This window comes from Dipodomys merriami, unplaced genomic scaffold (assembly GCF_024711535.1).
Source record: "Dipodomys merriami isolate MVZ:Mamm:240054 unplaced genomic scaffold, mDipMer1.0.p SCAF_1, whole genome shotgun sequence".
In the NCBI taxonomy this organism is placed as follows: domain Eukaryota; kingdom Metazoa; phylum Chordata; class Mammalia; order Rodentia; family Heteromyidae; genus Dipodomys; species Dipodomys merriami.
Window position 1 is genome coordinate 127,675,272 of NW_027202270.1, and position 15,747 is coordinate 127,691,018.

The 15,747-nt window shown below is 51.4% G+C and overlaps 1 protein-coding gene across 3 annotated transcripts in view; it reads left to right on the forward strand.

The window, feature by feature from the left end:
- The first annotated feature begins 6,529 nt into the window (after positions 1 to 6,529).
- Positions 6,530 to 15,747, forward strand: part of Ltbp2 (latent transforming growth factor beta binding protein 2) — a 102,395-nt gene continuing 93,177 nt past the window's right edge. For all 3 annotated transcript variants that reach the window (XM_070030062.1, XM_070030071.1, XM_070030080.1), the window contains exons 1-2: positions 6,530 to 7,234; positions 12,817 to 12,887. In XM_070030062.1, coding sequence (XP_069886163.1) covers positions 6,747 to 7,234; positions 12,817 to 12,887 — 559 coding nt within the window. In that variant the 5' untranslated portion in view covers positions 6,530 to 6,746. The remainder of the gene's footprint in view (positions 7,235 to 12,816; positions 12,888 to 15,747) is intronic.

A 15,747-nucleotide genomic window follows, 5' to 3' on the forward strand; every position in this document is an offset into this window, starting at 1 on the left:
AGAAGGTATGCATCTATCTCCAGGAGTTCTAGAAGATTCTGTTCCAGCCAGACACAGGAAATTTATACAAGGAAGTGGAAAAAGAACATTTCAGCTTATAACTAAATGCACAGAGCTTGCAGACCAGCTCACCCTTGCACCAGAGCCTGGAAATCAAGGGAGAGAGTGGAATCCCCATTCAGCATCATTACAGGGCACCCTGGAGTGACTGCAGCATGCTACAGTGAAGAAAGTGGGGATTTAGGAGCAGTTTAGACTTTTTCGATCAATCCTGGCTGGGACACTTAGCAGTGTGACCTTGAACATGAGATTTCATCCCTCTGGGTTTGTGAGGTGAGAACTGAAATGCCTGCCACACAGCACTGCATAGACACTCTATTGGTGCCCCTTCCATTCTCTTCCCTTCCCTTCCCTTCCCTTCCCTTGCCTTCCCTTCCCTTCCCTTTCCTAAAGAGAAAGGCTGACATTTGGGCTGAGCTTATTCAGCTGGGGCAAGTGATTTGAACCGATGGAAGAGTGAACTTGACTTCCTTCCTTCTCCTGAGTTGGTGGGTGGCTTCTTCCACCCAAGTTACATCCCCAGCTGGTAAAGCAGGCCTGAATGGAGGTGGGCATGCTTGGCGGGGGCTACCTTGTGACAGTTGTTTCTATAGGGCCCTGTTCACCCTACCATACTGCAAATGCCGTGAATGCTTCTGGTTCCCAGAGAAATGTGGCCTTCCCATTGGCTGAATGTCTGGGACAACACAAAGCAGGAGTGAATCCCTGTGTAGCTCCTTACTAGTACTGTAAGTCATTTCGCCTCCCTAAGCCTTCCTTTTCTCACCTACTGCATGATGAAATAGCACTTCCTTCATAAGATAGTTGTGAGAATACCATGAGACAATGAGAGTGAGGAATGCAGCCAGGTATCTGGTCCCCTTCCTTCAAGTACTAGCAAATGGAATAGCAGTACCGGATCAGGGTAACTAGGGCAGGCAGTCCTCAGTCCCTTCCCTATGATAGCTGTCCAGATTGCCCTGAAGGAGCGAATCGCAGGAAACAACATCATCATCTTCATTTCCAGATGAGAATACAAGCCAAGTGAAAATCTGAGATGAGTTCCATTCACAGAAAACAAGTTACCCCAGGACTGTGAGAGGACCCCTTCTAGAACATTCTATAGTAAAAGGTCAGTTTCCCTGACCCCTGCATGGACCAGCCAGCCAGCCAGCCAGCATGTGGTGCTCACTAGAGGGGGCAGGCACTGGCAGGTCAGGCAGGGTCAATGAGAGGTCTAAGGGATGTCAGGCTGTAGTGTCTGAGGCAGATGGTCCTGAAAGCCTCTGTGAACTTTGAAGTCCTTGTACAGGAGGGACTCCACTCAAGACCTCCCTGTGTGGCCTGTACCATTCAAACTGGGGGCTGAGGCTGAGCCATGTGGGCAGGAAAAGGACACTGAGCCTGTGGACTGCACCCATCTGGAGGCCCCCTTACCCTTTCTCCAGCACTTCTGACCCCTGATTAACCAGGAAATATGTTATTTGTTTTGAGCAAGGGGAACTAGCTCTCCTGGGGAGAGGAATTCGGAGCTGGAGGTCCACTCACTTCCAAAGAAGAAAAAATCCTTGGAATTCTGTTGGGAGTCTGGGTTTCAGCAATGGGAACAGAAATGCGGTCCTTGTTTTTGGTCCTTATTTACCAAATTAGTTCAGGTTCTGGTAGCTCTCTGGCTGCCAGCATGATTCCACAAGACATGGGAAAGCAATTAGGATGTCCTGCATGTCCAGCAGACTTCCACCCTCGGCATGATGCAGTATCTGAGCAAACCTGGCTCTGTCCAGTCTTTATGGACCCCCAAGCACTCTTTACATCTCTCTACAAGGCTCTCCAGACATGACTTCCCTCCACAGGCCCCAGAGATGGGTGATGAGGTTCAGCAGCATTCTCCAGCCTCATCAGGGGTGGGGAATGACACAAGTTGAGTCAGGGGCCATTCTGGGAACACTGAGGCCTTTCCCCTCTCCTATTGGGCTGAAAAGGTAGAGGAAACAACACAGGTTTGGATCATGCATCTGCTACTGATCAGCCAGTTGTGTCATCTTGGACAAGCCAGAAGCCATCCCCAGCCTCCATTATTTTTTGTATAGAAGGCCTTTGGTGGGGTAGACGATCCATTTATATAGCATGCTTAGCCCAGTGCTCTGAGCATTACGAGACTTCACAAACTTTGGCAGCCTAAAAGCAAAACACCAAAAACTCAAGTGTTTATGAGACAGGAGATTGTGAAGTGTAGCAACATGAAGTTCAACAGTCACAGGAAGAAGGAGGCAGCCCGGCCAGTACTGGGGAGGCGGGACAGGAGGATGGCGCTGGGATGGTGTAGCAGATGCCAGGCTTTGGAGTCGATTGCCCAGGCTGTGGGCCCCCAGGGGAGCAGAGTGGGAATTTCCAAGGACCACTTGTACTCACCGAGCAATGGGAGGGGCGCCGGGTGGGGAGGGCAGAGTGTCTGCTGAGGGTTCTGGCTGAAGCCAGCAGTGAGAGGCTGAATGGAAGGCAGACTTCCAGATATGCAGACGGAGGAGACGGAGCGGTAATAATGACTTGGACACACAGGAGGAAAAAATAGCTCAGGGACGAAGATGACGCCAAGGTTTCTGGCCTTGATAGACTCTTGTGGATGTGAGGTGAGCATTGAGGGAGCAAGAGGAGAACTCCTGAAGGCACTGGGCAAGTAGCAGGGTAAGGAAGGGAGATTTGTAACTGTGGTTCTGAGCAGATGTACAAGCAAGGAAGGGTCAGTGCAGAGCTAAGGCTCCTATACCTGTGAAGGTTGAGGACCAAGCATTCTGGGAATCGAGAACATTGAGGTAGCATTCATCCCAAAATATAAAAGTTAGGACTGAAAGGAATCTTTAGGTCCAGCTCTACAAACAGCAAACCACCCATTGACATACATTGCGTGTGTGTATGTGTGTGTGTGTGTGTGTGTGTGTGTGTGTGTGTGTGTGTGTGTGTGTGTGTGTGTGTGTGTGTGTGTGTGTGTGTGTGTGTGGGGGGGTGTTCTTTTTCCATCAAGGCTGGCGCTCTACCACTTGAGCCAGAGTTCCACTTCTGGCTTTTTTGCTGGTTAATTGGAAATAAGAGTCTCATGGACTTTTCCTTCCTGGGCTGACTTAGAACTGTGATTCTCAGATCTCAGCCTCCTGGGTAACTTGGATTACATGAGTGAGCTACCAGTGCCCAGCTGTTATATATTTCTTGACTGTCATCTATTAGAATCAAACCCTGTTCTAGGTTCTGGGGAGACAGTGGTGAATAACATGTCAGTTCCTTTAGAGATTTTGAGGCTGGGTAAGTCAGATAATAAATTATTTTATAGGTTGAGGAATAAGACTTTTCCTGTGGTTTTAGAATGTCCCATTGAATCAACAAAGCCTCATGCAAATAGGGCTAACTATTCTCCTATTCTAAAAAGAAGTGCTGTATACGTGACCTAGGGCAGAGCAGGGCTAATAACGCCAACATGACATCTCTTGGTTCCAGTCTACAAATGACAAGGAGGAAGGTCACTGGGGTAGAAGGCATACGATGGCATTGATGGCATTGATGGGTAGAGTTAAGATTTTCCCTGAGGATACTCCTCAATACAAATGGAGTCATGGGGCCCACAGGGGCCCCCAATCATTGGCAGTAGACTGTCATGACTCCCCATCCTGATGCAGGGTACGTGGCTGATGGTTGCAGATACTCTAAAGTACCAAAGCACAGCAAGAAAATTCTTGGGAGAACTCAATGTGCATCTTTAGGACCTGAAGGTATGCATGAATAGAGACTCCTGTGCACTTCCTGTCTGGAGAACGATGACTATGGAGCCTGACTGAGGTGGTCTCAACAGCAGGGTGAGTGGCCACCTCACCATTGCTTTGCCTAGAACATCTTCTGGAAGCAGGAGATGCAGGGTATTAAGGAAGCTGGCCAGAGGATGCTTTGCTCTGACAGTGCAGGGCTGGAGTCCCCCAAGAACATACAAAGGTGCCCAGGAAAGAGCCAAGGGCATCTGCTACATAAAACATTGTTCCCTTTTCTACAGTACCTTTTGCCCAGCCTTGATACAGAAAGCCACAAAAGGAGGATCAGCAAGACAAGCCAGACATCCCCTACTCCATTGTGGTCTGCAGCCAAGGAACAGGTCTTAGGGGAGACAGAGGAATACTAAATATGATACTGATTAAATTGGATAAGGTTTGGACTGTCAATGCCTGAAAGTTGCTCTGTGTGTGTGTGTGTGTGTGTGTGTGTGTGTGTGTGTGTGTGTGTGTGTGTGTGTTGTGTGTACCAGTCCTGGAGCTTGAACTCAGGGGCTGAACACTGTCCCTGAGCTTTTTTTTTTTTTTTTTTTTTTTTTTGCTCAAGGCTAGCACTCTACCCCTTGAGCCACTTCTGGCTTTTTGCTGGTTAATTGGAGATGAGTCTCACAGACCTTTTGGCCTGGGTTGGCTTCAAACTATGATCCTCAGATCTCAGCCTCCTGAGTAGCTAGGTTTACAAGCATGAGCCTTTGACTCATATTTAGAGAAATGGAATTGTTCTTGTATTTGGTAGGGATAAGCAAGCCAAGATCTGTGCCAGGTATCATTAAGGACAGGGGAGGGAAATTCATGACATTACAGTTTAAGGGAGTAGTGGAGAAAAATACAACTGATGTTGTATCTTCAGCTACAGACCATTGAAACAGCCAATTGTACGAGTAAAGAAATAAATACTAAGAGTATTTTAACTGGTCATTTGAGCAAGGAAGCTAAAGCAGGGTACCAGGTGAGAATGACTTGGAGTGACTTGGTGCTATTCTAGAGTTGGAGGCCAGGGATGGTATTATGGTGTGGATCCTGAAGGCCCCCAAGGTCTTGTGTTGAAGGCTTGGTTATCAGACTATGGCACTGTGAGAGGAAAGGAACTCGTTTGAGGGTGAGTGAAAGGAAGTTAGGTGCACCCTTGGACAGGCTACTGGCACCTCAGCTCCTTTCTTTCTCTTTGCTTTTCAGCTGCTACAAGGTGAGCAGCCTTCCTCCACCAAGCAGCCTTTCCTTACCACAGGCCCCCAGACAATGGAGTCCCAAACAAGAGAGCCTCCTTATCCCATGATTACCTAAGACATTTTGTTGCAGTGACAGGAATGCTGCCCAGTGCACAGAGTCATGCCAAAGGTGATGTCTGAACTGAAGGGAGATGTGAGGGAGAATCATTTGGGTGGACATCTTGGAGATGAACGCTCCACATAAAGCGTACTAACACCACTTATTTAAGGAGCAGAGAGAGCCAGTGTGGCTACTGGGTCATGAATAACTGAGCAAGAGGAGAACTGAGCAGTCTGAGAGCCAACCAGGCATGTTGGCCTTTGTCAGCCTAGGTGGGCAGGTGAGGTTTTCAATAGGAGCTATTAGCTGTGGCAGTTCTTTGCATAGTGTTGGGTGTTAAGCTGGTGCTTTCTGCCTGATCACTGGCTCTGCCTCCTTGAGAAACAATACATTACACAAATGTGCCCAAGAGCTGTCACATTCGCCCGGGGCCTTTTAGCTTTCCGCTAGGGGCATGGATGAGAATGATGAATGGGGAATGGAGAGGGGGGCACTCAGGTGGGAGGCAGTCAGCTCTGGTTCCCCTGTCTCCCTTGCAGACAGCACAAGAGGCACACAGGCATCCCATGAGCTCATGGGATTCCCTTGGGGTAAATTATCCAGGAAGTGAGGGGGTGGGCCAGGGCCAGGGAATGGACTGTGGGCCATTGGCAAGGAGGACTGGATTTCACTCTCCCTTGCCACATGCTGTCCCCTTGAAAACCCTTCTCCAGGAGGCTCCCTGTCTATGCCTCTTGTCTCTGTGGAAAGAAGGTATCTCTTCAGGCAGCCGCCATCACCTCCTTAGACCCATTAAGATCAAGGAGCTAAGGCGCCCCCGCCCCCAGCTCTGGTCATTACTGCAGGATTTCCAGGGCGCGCTCGTCTCCACCAGAGGGCGCGCGCCCCCAGGCCACCTTCGCGCGCCAGGAAGGTCAGCCCCGGTGCTGCCCCGCGCCCCCGGCGGCCAGGGCAAGAGGTGAAGGGACCAGGCGCTCCTTCCTTGCTGTCCCTGTGGTTCGGGTCTCTGTACCTCCATCGGCCTCCTTCGTGCCCGGGAGGCTGACAAACGTCATCCGATCCAAGTTTGTCTTTGAAGTTTGGGGAGGAAGATCCATTCGGGACAGGTGGGCAGGAGACAGATGGTGCAGGTGTCTTTGTCCTGGCAGAAGTCATTGGCGTTGCCAGTCCTCTCCCTCCTGCCCCACCGCCAGGGTCGGCCCTGCGTCGCCCCCAGCTCCTCACGGGTTAATCCCCCTCGCCGCCCCGCCGCCCGCTTCCCGGTGCCAAAGTGGGTGTTGCTGGAATTCCTCGCTCCCTCTCTGGTAATGAGGGGGCCGAGCTGTCCCTCCGAGGAGGGGGCATGGTGTGTGGATAAAAGCGACGAAAAAGCAGGGGGAGGTTTCCAAAAATAAACCCGTCCCGTTCGTTCCCCTTCGGACGGCTGCAGGCAGGGCTGGGGAGCGGGCCAGGGGGCCAGGCTGTGCGCGCCCCGGCTGTGCGCACGGACTCGAGGCTCGGAGCGCAGCCGCCGCCCCGGGGAGACCCCGGCCACCAGCAGGGGCGGTCGGGGGAGCAGCCTGGGAGCGATCGGGGCTCCCGATCACCGTCCCCGCCCCCCATCCCCACCCCAGATACCCCAGCACCATGAAGCCGCCGACCAGCGCCCGCTGCTCCGGGAGCGCCCTTCGGACCCCCGGGAGGATCTTCCTGCCCCTCACCCTGGCTCTTTTACTGGACATAAGTCATGCCCAAAGGGACCCCATGGGCATGGCGAGATACGAGCCGGCGAGCCGGGACGCGAACCGGCTGCGGCGCCCTGGGGGCAGCCACCCCGCAGCGGCCTCCGCCAAGGTGTACAGCCTGTTCCGGGAGCCAGACTCACCCGTCCCGGGCCTGCCGTCCCCAGACCGGACCCAGCCGGGCTCGGGGAGCCCCCGGAGGCCGGCGGAGGCGGAGGCCCGGAGGCCGCCGCGCGCGCAACAGCTGCGCAGAGTCCAGCCACCTGCGCACACGCGGCGAAGCAGCGCCCTGGGCCCGCAGCAGCCCGCAGCCCGGGCCGGGGGCGCACCGGCCCTCGCGCGTCTCGGGACCCAGCAGCGGCCCGGGGCTGCTCCGCGAGCGCGGCTCACCGGGTGAGCACGAGATCAGGAAGCAAGGGGGAGCGCAGTGGCTGCGGGATGGGGCGCGCGTGGGTTCCCTCGGGGAGGGATGTGCCGGGGAGAGGAGAGGGACTTGTCCCTTTGTCCTCAGTAATGGGAAGAAACAGACCCGAGAGCCCATCGGCTTTCGGAAGAGTTTAGGGCATAGATCCACCACCTTTACTCTTGGGTAGCAGCTCCCCCGCGAACCCCGACGTTAAATCCGTTCTCCAGTCGCCTAGGCGGGCGCCCGTGCTCCTCCCGCCCTCGGCTCGCTAACCGGCTCCCCGCAGACGCTGGCCGCGCGGTGGAGACCCCGAGAGGCCGCGGGGTGGGGGCTGCGGGGTGGGCACTTCCGGCTTGAGATCCAGCGAAGGGTGAGCCCCGGCAGGGCTGGGCGCGAGGGTGGGTGAAGGAGGTGCACCCCAGGGCGCAGGAACAGTCACGTCTCCAGATGGGGAGCTGGCAACCAAGCCGGCGCTGAGACAAGTGCAGGGTTTGGGGCTCCAGCAGACGCTGGCATGCGGAGGGTGGAGGTCGCGTAGGCACGGACACTTTGGGCAGGAAACCTGTCTTCCGTGTTAGACGGGGAAATGGCTCCGGGGCATGCTGGAATGGCAAGCTGTCAGAGCTTTTGAGTGCTTTTGCAAGGCTAAGCGTTCCTTCAACTCTGCCTTTTGTGGGGGTGGGGTGGGGTGGAGTGATGGTTCACCTGAACACACCACCTGCGCTTACCCTGCGGCGCCATCACACGGCAGGAGGCCCCCTAGCAACACCCATCTCCCAAATCCGGGATCAGCATGGCTGTAGGATGCTGGGCCTCTCCACTAGTACTACAGTGTCTCTGGAATTGGGGTACTGGAGGACCAACCCCCTCACCCACCAATGCAGGGCTGGGCTCAATGCCATAGGAATGTCTGGGAAGGACTTCTTGTCCTGGCCTCCATTTACTAGTTGGTTTTAGTCCCCGGGCACAGTATGGACACTGGTACCCCCAGTTCTGCTTCTGAGCATCTCCTGCCTCTTGTCCTTCTCACCCACTGTTTCCGTTGGCTGGAACACTCTTTTTCCAGCAGGATTCACTCAGCTGCCTTCAGCTCTCTGCTCAGAGAAGCCTCTGCCCACTCCGGTCTCATCCTCTCTCTTCCGTCACCCTGCTCTGTATTTCTCCATGGCAGTTAAGTCCATCTGATAGGTTTATTACATTGCTATTTCTGTTTAGATGTTTGGGGGCTGGCCTTCTAGCCCACATGAATACATGTTCTACAGAAGCAGGGATTTTGTTTTGTTTCTGAGTTCCAGTGTCTTAGATCAATATCCCCACATAGTCTGTGGTTCCTTAGTACTTGTTGAATGAGTAAATGAGCCTTTACTGCCCTTGGTTAGCCCCGCCTAAACCAAGCAGAGTGTAGTCCATGCCCTGCCAGTGGCTCATACATAGCATCACTCAACAAGTATTAATGGAGCACCTGCTGTGTCTCCATTTTTTTCCTTCCCAGACCTGTGTGAGTGAATCCGTGCTTCCTAAGAGCATGTGTACCCAGCAGGAGGAAGGCACAGGCAACTAGGAACCAAAGCATCATTCCTGCTTGGAGAGCAACTTGATTTCTTAAAATCAATGTAGACATAAATCTGTGCCGGTCAATATACTTTCCAGTACCAGAAACTTCATACAAAGTGCAAAAGAACGGCACAGTATAGCTGTGGGACTCAGGAGAGGGGAAGAATGGTGGGGTTCATTGTGCAGCAGGTCAGGAGGTAGCTGGGAGGCAGCCAAAGTGTCACTTGAAGGTGACTCCTTAAGGACAAAGGTTTTCATGTTGGCATTGGCCCAAGGACAGAACAGCAGCCCTGGTGTAGGGAAGCCGGGAGCCAGAGATGATCAGCCAGAGAGAGACTTTGGGCTAAACATAGAGGAGGTTTTTATTATACTGTGGACATTTGCATGTGTGCATGTGTGTGGGCAGGGATGGGAGTAAGAGTTGAGAGGTGCACTGTTACACCTCCTAAAGTGAAGTGTGATGGTCAGAGAGTACTGCCACCACAGAGAAGCTAGTAGATGTGCATAGGAATGTAAGTGGATGGGCTCTGTGCCACCCACAGTCACTTGCTATACACACAGGTGTGGCCATCATATGAGCTTGCAGTTGGCTCCTGCAGATCTGCTAGTTTCTCTGGCACCCATCCAGCCACTTCATGGACACTAGGGAGAGGCTGAGTGACAGTCTTGTCCACTGACTTCTTCAACCCGGGTCCATTCCAGCTTGTGGCATCTAGCCAAACCAATCACTTTCTTTGAGTATTGGCTGGTGGGCTGCTCAAAGCCAAGGATCAAGTGCCACCTGCTGGTGGAACATTAAACTGCATCACTGCTGGGGGTGGGGGGAGGGAGAATTCTCTGCCCCTCCCCCTCCCCCAATTCAACAAGTTGTGAAAGATTTCCTATTTGCTGGGCCTTGAGATATAGCAGTGGTCTAGACAGTTATAGAATTTTCAATTCAGTGAGGATTTAGTTGTACACAAATATTTTTTAAAGTATGTGCTGGGCCCAGTGCTAGGTATCTAGACCAGCAGTGACTTATGTCGATACCATTCTTGCACTCATGTAATTTGCAGTTTAGAAGGGACTTTATTAAACCACTGCTTCTCAGTATTCAGTATTTCTTGAACCAGCTTCACACATACCACCGTCATAATATTTCCCTTGTATTCTGTTATTTTTCTTTAAATTAATATATTGCTAAGATAACTGAATTTTCACATCTTATCTATTTTAGCACATTACAAAGTTTTACAAGCATACAAAAAGATATTGGAAGCAATGGAATGCACAATCCAGCAAACTTAATAGTTTGATATCCTGTGTTTCCGATGTTTTTGGTTGAAATTTCTTCAATAAATTAGCTACCCTCTCTTCCTAGAGTGAACTGCTACTCTTATTAATTCCAATGCATGCTTTTATACTATTTCTACAGATGCATGCATCCGCAAAATACCCAATGTTACTTTGCATGTTTTAAGCTTAGATAAGTGATACCATATTGTATTTTCTTCCTACAATTTGGTATTTTTCCCTTCACCATTAGATTTTTGAGATTTAACCACAAAATAGAACTAGCCCAAGTTTGTTCATTTTAACTGTGGTTCCTTTGTCTAAATATACCCACAGTTTGTTTATTCATCCTCCTGTTTTGGGACATTCAGATGAATTACATTTTTTTGCCATTACAAACAGGCCTTGACTCATTGTTCTACATAAATTGAATTCATCGTTAAAAAGGAAACTTAACATCACTACCATCGGTTGAAAGTAGTATTGCTTGTTTAAAAGAGAAGGTAATTGTAGGAAAATTGGAAAGAAAACAAAATGATGTTCAGTTCTAGTCTGACGCCATTGGTTATCTTAGGAGCTCAAGCCCCTGTCTTGTTCTTCCTATGAAGAAGAGGGTGTGCTTTAAAAGAAGGAGGTAATGTCTGATTTGGAAGTCTGGGGGTATGCAAAGGATTTCACTGAATTAGAGGGGAAAGGTTTTCCAGGCAGACAGTAAGTAGCTTCAGAAAAGACATCTATATGAGACCTCGATGGCCACCAGTTTGTATCCTTGAAGGAGATCAGCTTTGTTTGTAGATGGTCACAGAGGTGAGGGAAAGGTGATGGGGAAGTTAAACTACACAGGCAGGTGGGGACCAGACTGGTTTCATAGGAGTCAGCGCAGAGCTGTGGGAGATTTTCAACCCTTGTCCCAGGGAGAAAAGCAGCTGTGCCAGGCTGTCAGGTAGATATGGCCTCAACAAGTGATCCTTAAGCTAGTGTTTGCTGAGTACATAGGGCCAGAAGATTGTACTCATGTGATCTCTGAGTGGTAGGAGAGCTGATTTCTGGAGGGATCTGAACCCCAGCTTATCAGGCTCGTCAGCGTACTTTGAATTCAGTAGAACACCCACTGCCTGGCCAGCTCCCTGCTGGCCTCCTTTTCCTGTTAGCCTAGGAGGCTCTTACTAAGTGTCTGGATATTGGGTATCTATGTCTTTATTGAGTGGCTTCCTAGCCCCAACCTGGCCCCTTGCTGACAGTCTTTGATTCACTATGACCCTGATGCCATGACCTGCCAGCCAAGCAGGCTCTCAGTCCCGTGATCTGGGTTCCCACAGGCCCTGGTTCTTAGGGAATTCCCAGGGCATACTGTCTCAAAACCTTCCTAGCTCCCTTATCATCGCCACAAGGGCTAGCAACTTCCAAATGGATGGACAGCTTTCCTATTGCACCAGAGTGCCCAGAAAGCCTGGGTCTGAAGGGCAGCCTCTTTCCCAGGGCCTGGTGATTTGGGCTCTGAGGAGGAGGAAAACTTCATGGAGCCAGGAAGCTGCTGAAGATGGCGCCTCAAGAGACAGCGCTTATAACTAGCTGTGGGGCAGCTCCCCACAACTTTAGGCCAAAGGGCCAGGAATGAAACTCAGCCCTTTGCAAATGACAGGAACTTATTTTGAATTCTTGTAAGGCCTCCCAAACCACACAAGCTTTGGGGTCCACTCAGATGTCAAACGGTCTCTTAGATGGGAGCAGATGCTTGCCATACTGGCTCTAGAGATCCCAGGAATGGCCACTGCTCTGGCCTTTGGCCATCACATCACTCACACTCATTTCCGCTCTCTGTGAGCCTGGCCTGGGCCGAAGAGCCTCATCCCAGAATAAGGGATTCTACTGGAGATTACCCTGGTCTGGGAATTTGGGTCTGCTGATAGAAAGCTGGGGAACCTGCTGCTATTGTTAGTGCTTGCCATTCATCTGAGGGAAAAATTTGAACAACTGGGCTGAGTGCTGCATTCAAGACCAAAGACCAGGGACTCATGAAGGTGCCCTCAGAGCCAGCGCCAAGAGACTAGTTGGAGAAATGACTGACCCACCCCTAAACTACATGGGAGGTGCACTTCAGCTTCCCCAAATGAAAAGCATGGTCAAGAGGCAGAGACAGCTTGGTCATGTCTCCAGCCCCATCTTCTTACCAGCTTGCCACCCTCTTAGGCAGAGACATCCTTTTGTTTTAGTTGCCCACTGAGTGTTCAGTCTGATGACAAATGGGCCTGCTGAATACTGTGGCTTCTTCTGGCACCCTTTTGTTGGCAGGTGGCACATATGTGCATTCTAGAGACCACATGTATTCAGCTTTTCTTGCATTACCAGCATCTGCATAGTGTGTGTATGTTTGAGGAGGGGCCGTATAGAGTTGGAGCCTGGCTTAGAGTTGAGCCAATCCACGGTTGTGTCTACCACTACTGTGCTGGGGGTGAATCAGGGCCTCAAGCATGCAAGCAAGGATTCTACCACTGAGCTACACTCCCTAGCCCACCAACCTGGCCTTGGTGGGTTCTGGGACTTAGCTGTTGTGTGGCTTTGGCAAGTGAGCAGACCTCTCAGATCTTGTCATCGTCATGGTCACTGGCCTGTGCCTCAGATGTGAAACCTTCCTATCTGTTGTTTGTTCAATCATCAGAACCATCAGAGGCCCCCAGACTAGGCCTTTCCCCCAGCTCTGAGCATTCTTATGCTGATACTTCATGTTTTGCTGATCTTGCAGGAGAAATGTCTGTGGGGGACAGTGCTGCCCGGGATGGACAACTGCAAATAGCACCAATCACTGTATCAAACGTAAGTGCCTCCTATCTCCCCCCCAACCCCGACCCCAGGCCAAAGGCTGTAGGACCTGGAGCAGCAAGCTCTCCCCGAGCCTGCTGCCTGGTCACAGGGAGTGATGTACAATGGAAGGGAGATTATAATGTCTCCACCTGGAAACTTGCCTGTGTTCCTGCCTGCTGTCCCACTGTGTCAGTCCTACTTTCCCTGCTCGCAGGCTCCCTTAGGCACCCCTACTAGCTTGTAGTCAACAGAGCACACCTGGCCCCTAACGCCTCTCCACCCACATCTTCAGGGCATTATTCGTGCTGTGTGCTGAGGGAATCCATCACTGCCTTGACCTTAGGCCCAGGGGTCCATAATCAGATGAAGCTCTGATCCCGTGTCTGGACAGTCTTCTGTTGTTCTGTTAGACTGCTTCAAGGCCTGGCAGGCTGGTTCAAATGAGAGGAAAGAAAGGAATCTTCTTAGATCTGTGAATACCAAGGAGCAAAACAAGAAGAGTCCTGACCGCCCCCCCCCCCCCAGGCTTCCACTGAGCCATGATCTTTGCGCATGAGCCATCATTACTGGTTTCAGAGGTAGTGATAACAGAACCTCAACTAAGGTACACATGTCTAGGTCGTGGCAGAACTAAAATTTGAAACCAGATAACCTGACTCTACCTTGTGATCTGAGGATGATTGTTCTGCTGTCATTCAGATTCTCCATTGTGGGACTGGGCTAGCACATACACAGACCCAGGTAGATTGAGGAGGAGGAAGAAGAAGAGGAGGGAGAAGAAAATGATCCTCAGAGAGGTGGTGATTTGTTCAAGGTCACACAGCTCATTAGAGGAGAAGCAGACAAAACCAGCTCTGAACCACTCTGGGCACATCTCTAGGCAGAGAAACCAGAGATGTGGATAGTCCATTGGTCTTAAGCTGTTCAGAAGCTCTGGGATCTGGGCCAGGCACAGATCTTTCTCAAAGCACCATAGATGATCAGAGGTATGGCTGAGGAGTACTGAATGGAGTCTGGGTCTGCCTTGAGGATTCTACTCACACCTGCTGTTTTCATGGCTCCAAAGACATCAGTTGCTAATGTGGCAGGTATGAGGGAGGTCTGGGATGATTTCTAGAAAGCTCCCAGTACTTGCAAGGGTCTGACCAGCCTTGGAGATGCAGGGCTTTGGAGATGTGAGATTTGGAGTTGGGTGTGTGTGTGTGCTATGGTTTGGGAAATTCAGCCATTGGGGGGAAACGTTGGGTGGTGGAGAGTATTGCTGAATGATTTGAATCTGGAGCAGGCAGCTTTACAGGGAATGGGCTTCTCTCCAGCTGCCTGAGGGGTCTTGACTTGGCCACATGGAGCTTTCCAGACCCAGAAGCTCTGTTTTCTAAATCACTTATGATCTTCTAGCATTTCTCTATACCAAACTGGAGTTTCAACACTGGACATTCAACGCTAGGTGATCCTTGAGCTGGTCACAGTCTCTGCTGCACCTGGCCCCCCATTCTTTCTCTGTCCTTTCATGCAGGCCTATGCTGACCAGGCTAGAGGCTGGCAGCTCTCCTGTGGGCATTGCTGGGGTAGGGGGCGTGTCAGCATTTCCTACTTGGGGTGGGCTTGTCCACAGAGGAAGCTGGTTGCTAATTAGCCAGTCTCTGGAGCTGTTTGCTTGTTGCTATTTTGCTGCTTAATGAGCCTAATGAGAACCACGTGGGCAGTGGGGGGTGTTGGCTTGAGATAGCTGGATCCATGGCCCTGTAGAACATGGGGCTCTTGGCTCCACACTTTTGACAGCTAGCTCCCACAGCTTCCCAAGGGGCTTTGCCTCTCCCTCTCCCTTCTCCACAGCTGCTCTCCTAGCTGGGGGTAGGGGTGAGGAGCAGGGGGGAGATTGCCATGTGGGGAATGTTCTAGCAGTATTGCACATGTGGGTGGTGCCTAGGAGGTCAGTGGGAGGTGAGAACATTCTAGGAGGGGTGTGTGCCATCCTGCTCACTGCCCACAATGTGGTCTTGGGTTGGGATCATATGGAGACTCAGTCTATCCTCTGAGCCCCCAGGTTTTGTGGGCCCCACCCAGCTCCCTAGCACAGCCGTGCTGAGCCCCCAGCGCTGGCTTCTCTCTCCTCCTCTCCCAGAAGGCTGCTACTTCCTCCCTTCCCAATCACTGGACCCCAGGGAGCCCCTGTATCTGCAGGTGTCCAGCATTGTGTCCCCTAGCTCCTCCCTGTACCTTGGCAGGATCAGGAGCTGGGTCATCCTCTTCTCTGATCTGGGCATCTGCCTTTCTTTCTATGGCCTTGCAACTCTGTCCTTTGTAATTTATGTGTTTATGTATTTGTGAGGCAGCTGACAAAGGCCTGCCCGGCCAGTTCAGCGGAGGGGAAAGATTGTAGGGTGTGGGGTGACAGTGTCTTGTTTATAACTGTGGCTTTGGGAAAACTGTCCAGACTTCTCAGACTGGCTCACGCCATCCCTGCCCCAGCTGGGGAAAGGGATGTGAAGGGGAGCAGAACCCTTGCAGATATTGAGCAGGAACTGTCACCAGTCCCCCACTCAAACAGGAAGGGTCAAGGTTTAGCCTGTGCCTTGAATTCTGGTACTGAATCCAGGGAGTTGTGTGTTTGAATCCAGCTCTATATCCTTGGGTAAGTGACTGGTCTTCTTTTGAGCCTGGAGTCTCAGCCATAAAATAATATACAGAGTTGTCTTTGAGGATTAATATAGCAACATTCTACAGCTCTTACACTGTGAGGTACTATTTGAAGCCCTTTGTGTGTGTGTGTGTGTGTGTGTGTGTGTGTGTGTGTGTGTGTGTGTGTGTGTGTGTGTGTGTGTGTGTACCCATGTGCCAGTCTGGGGCTTGAACTCAGGGCCTGACCACT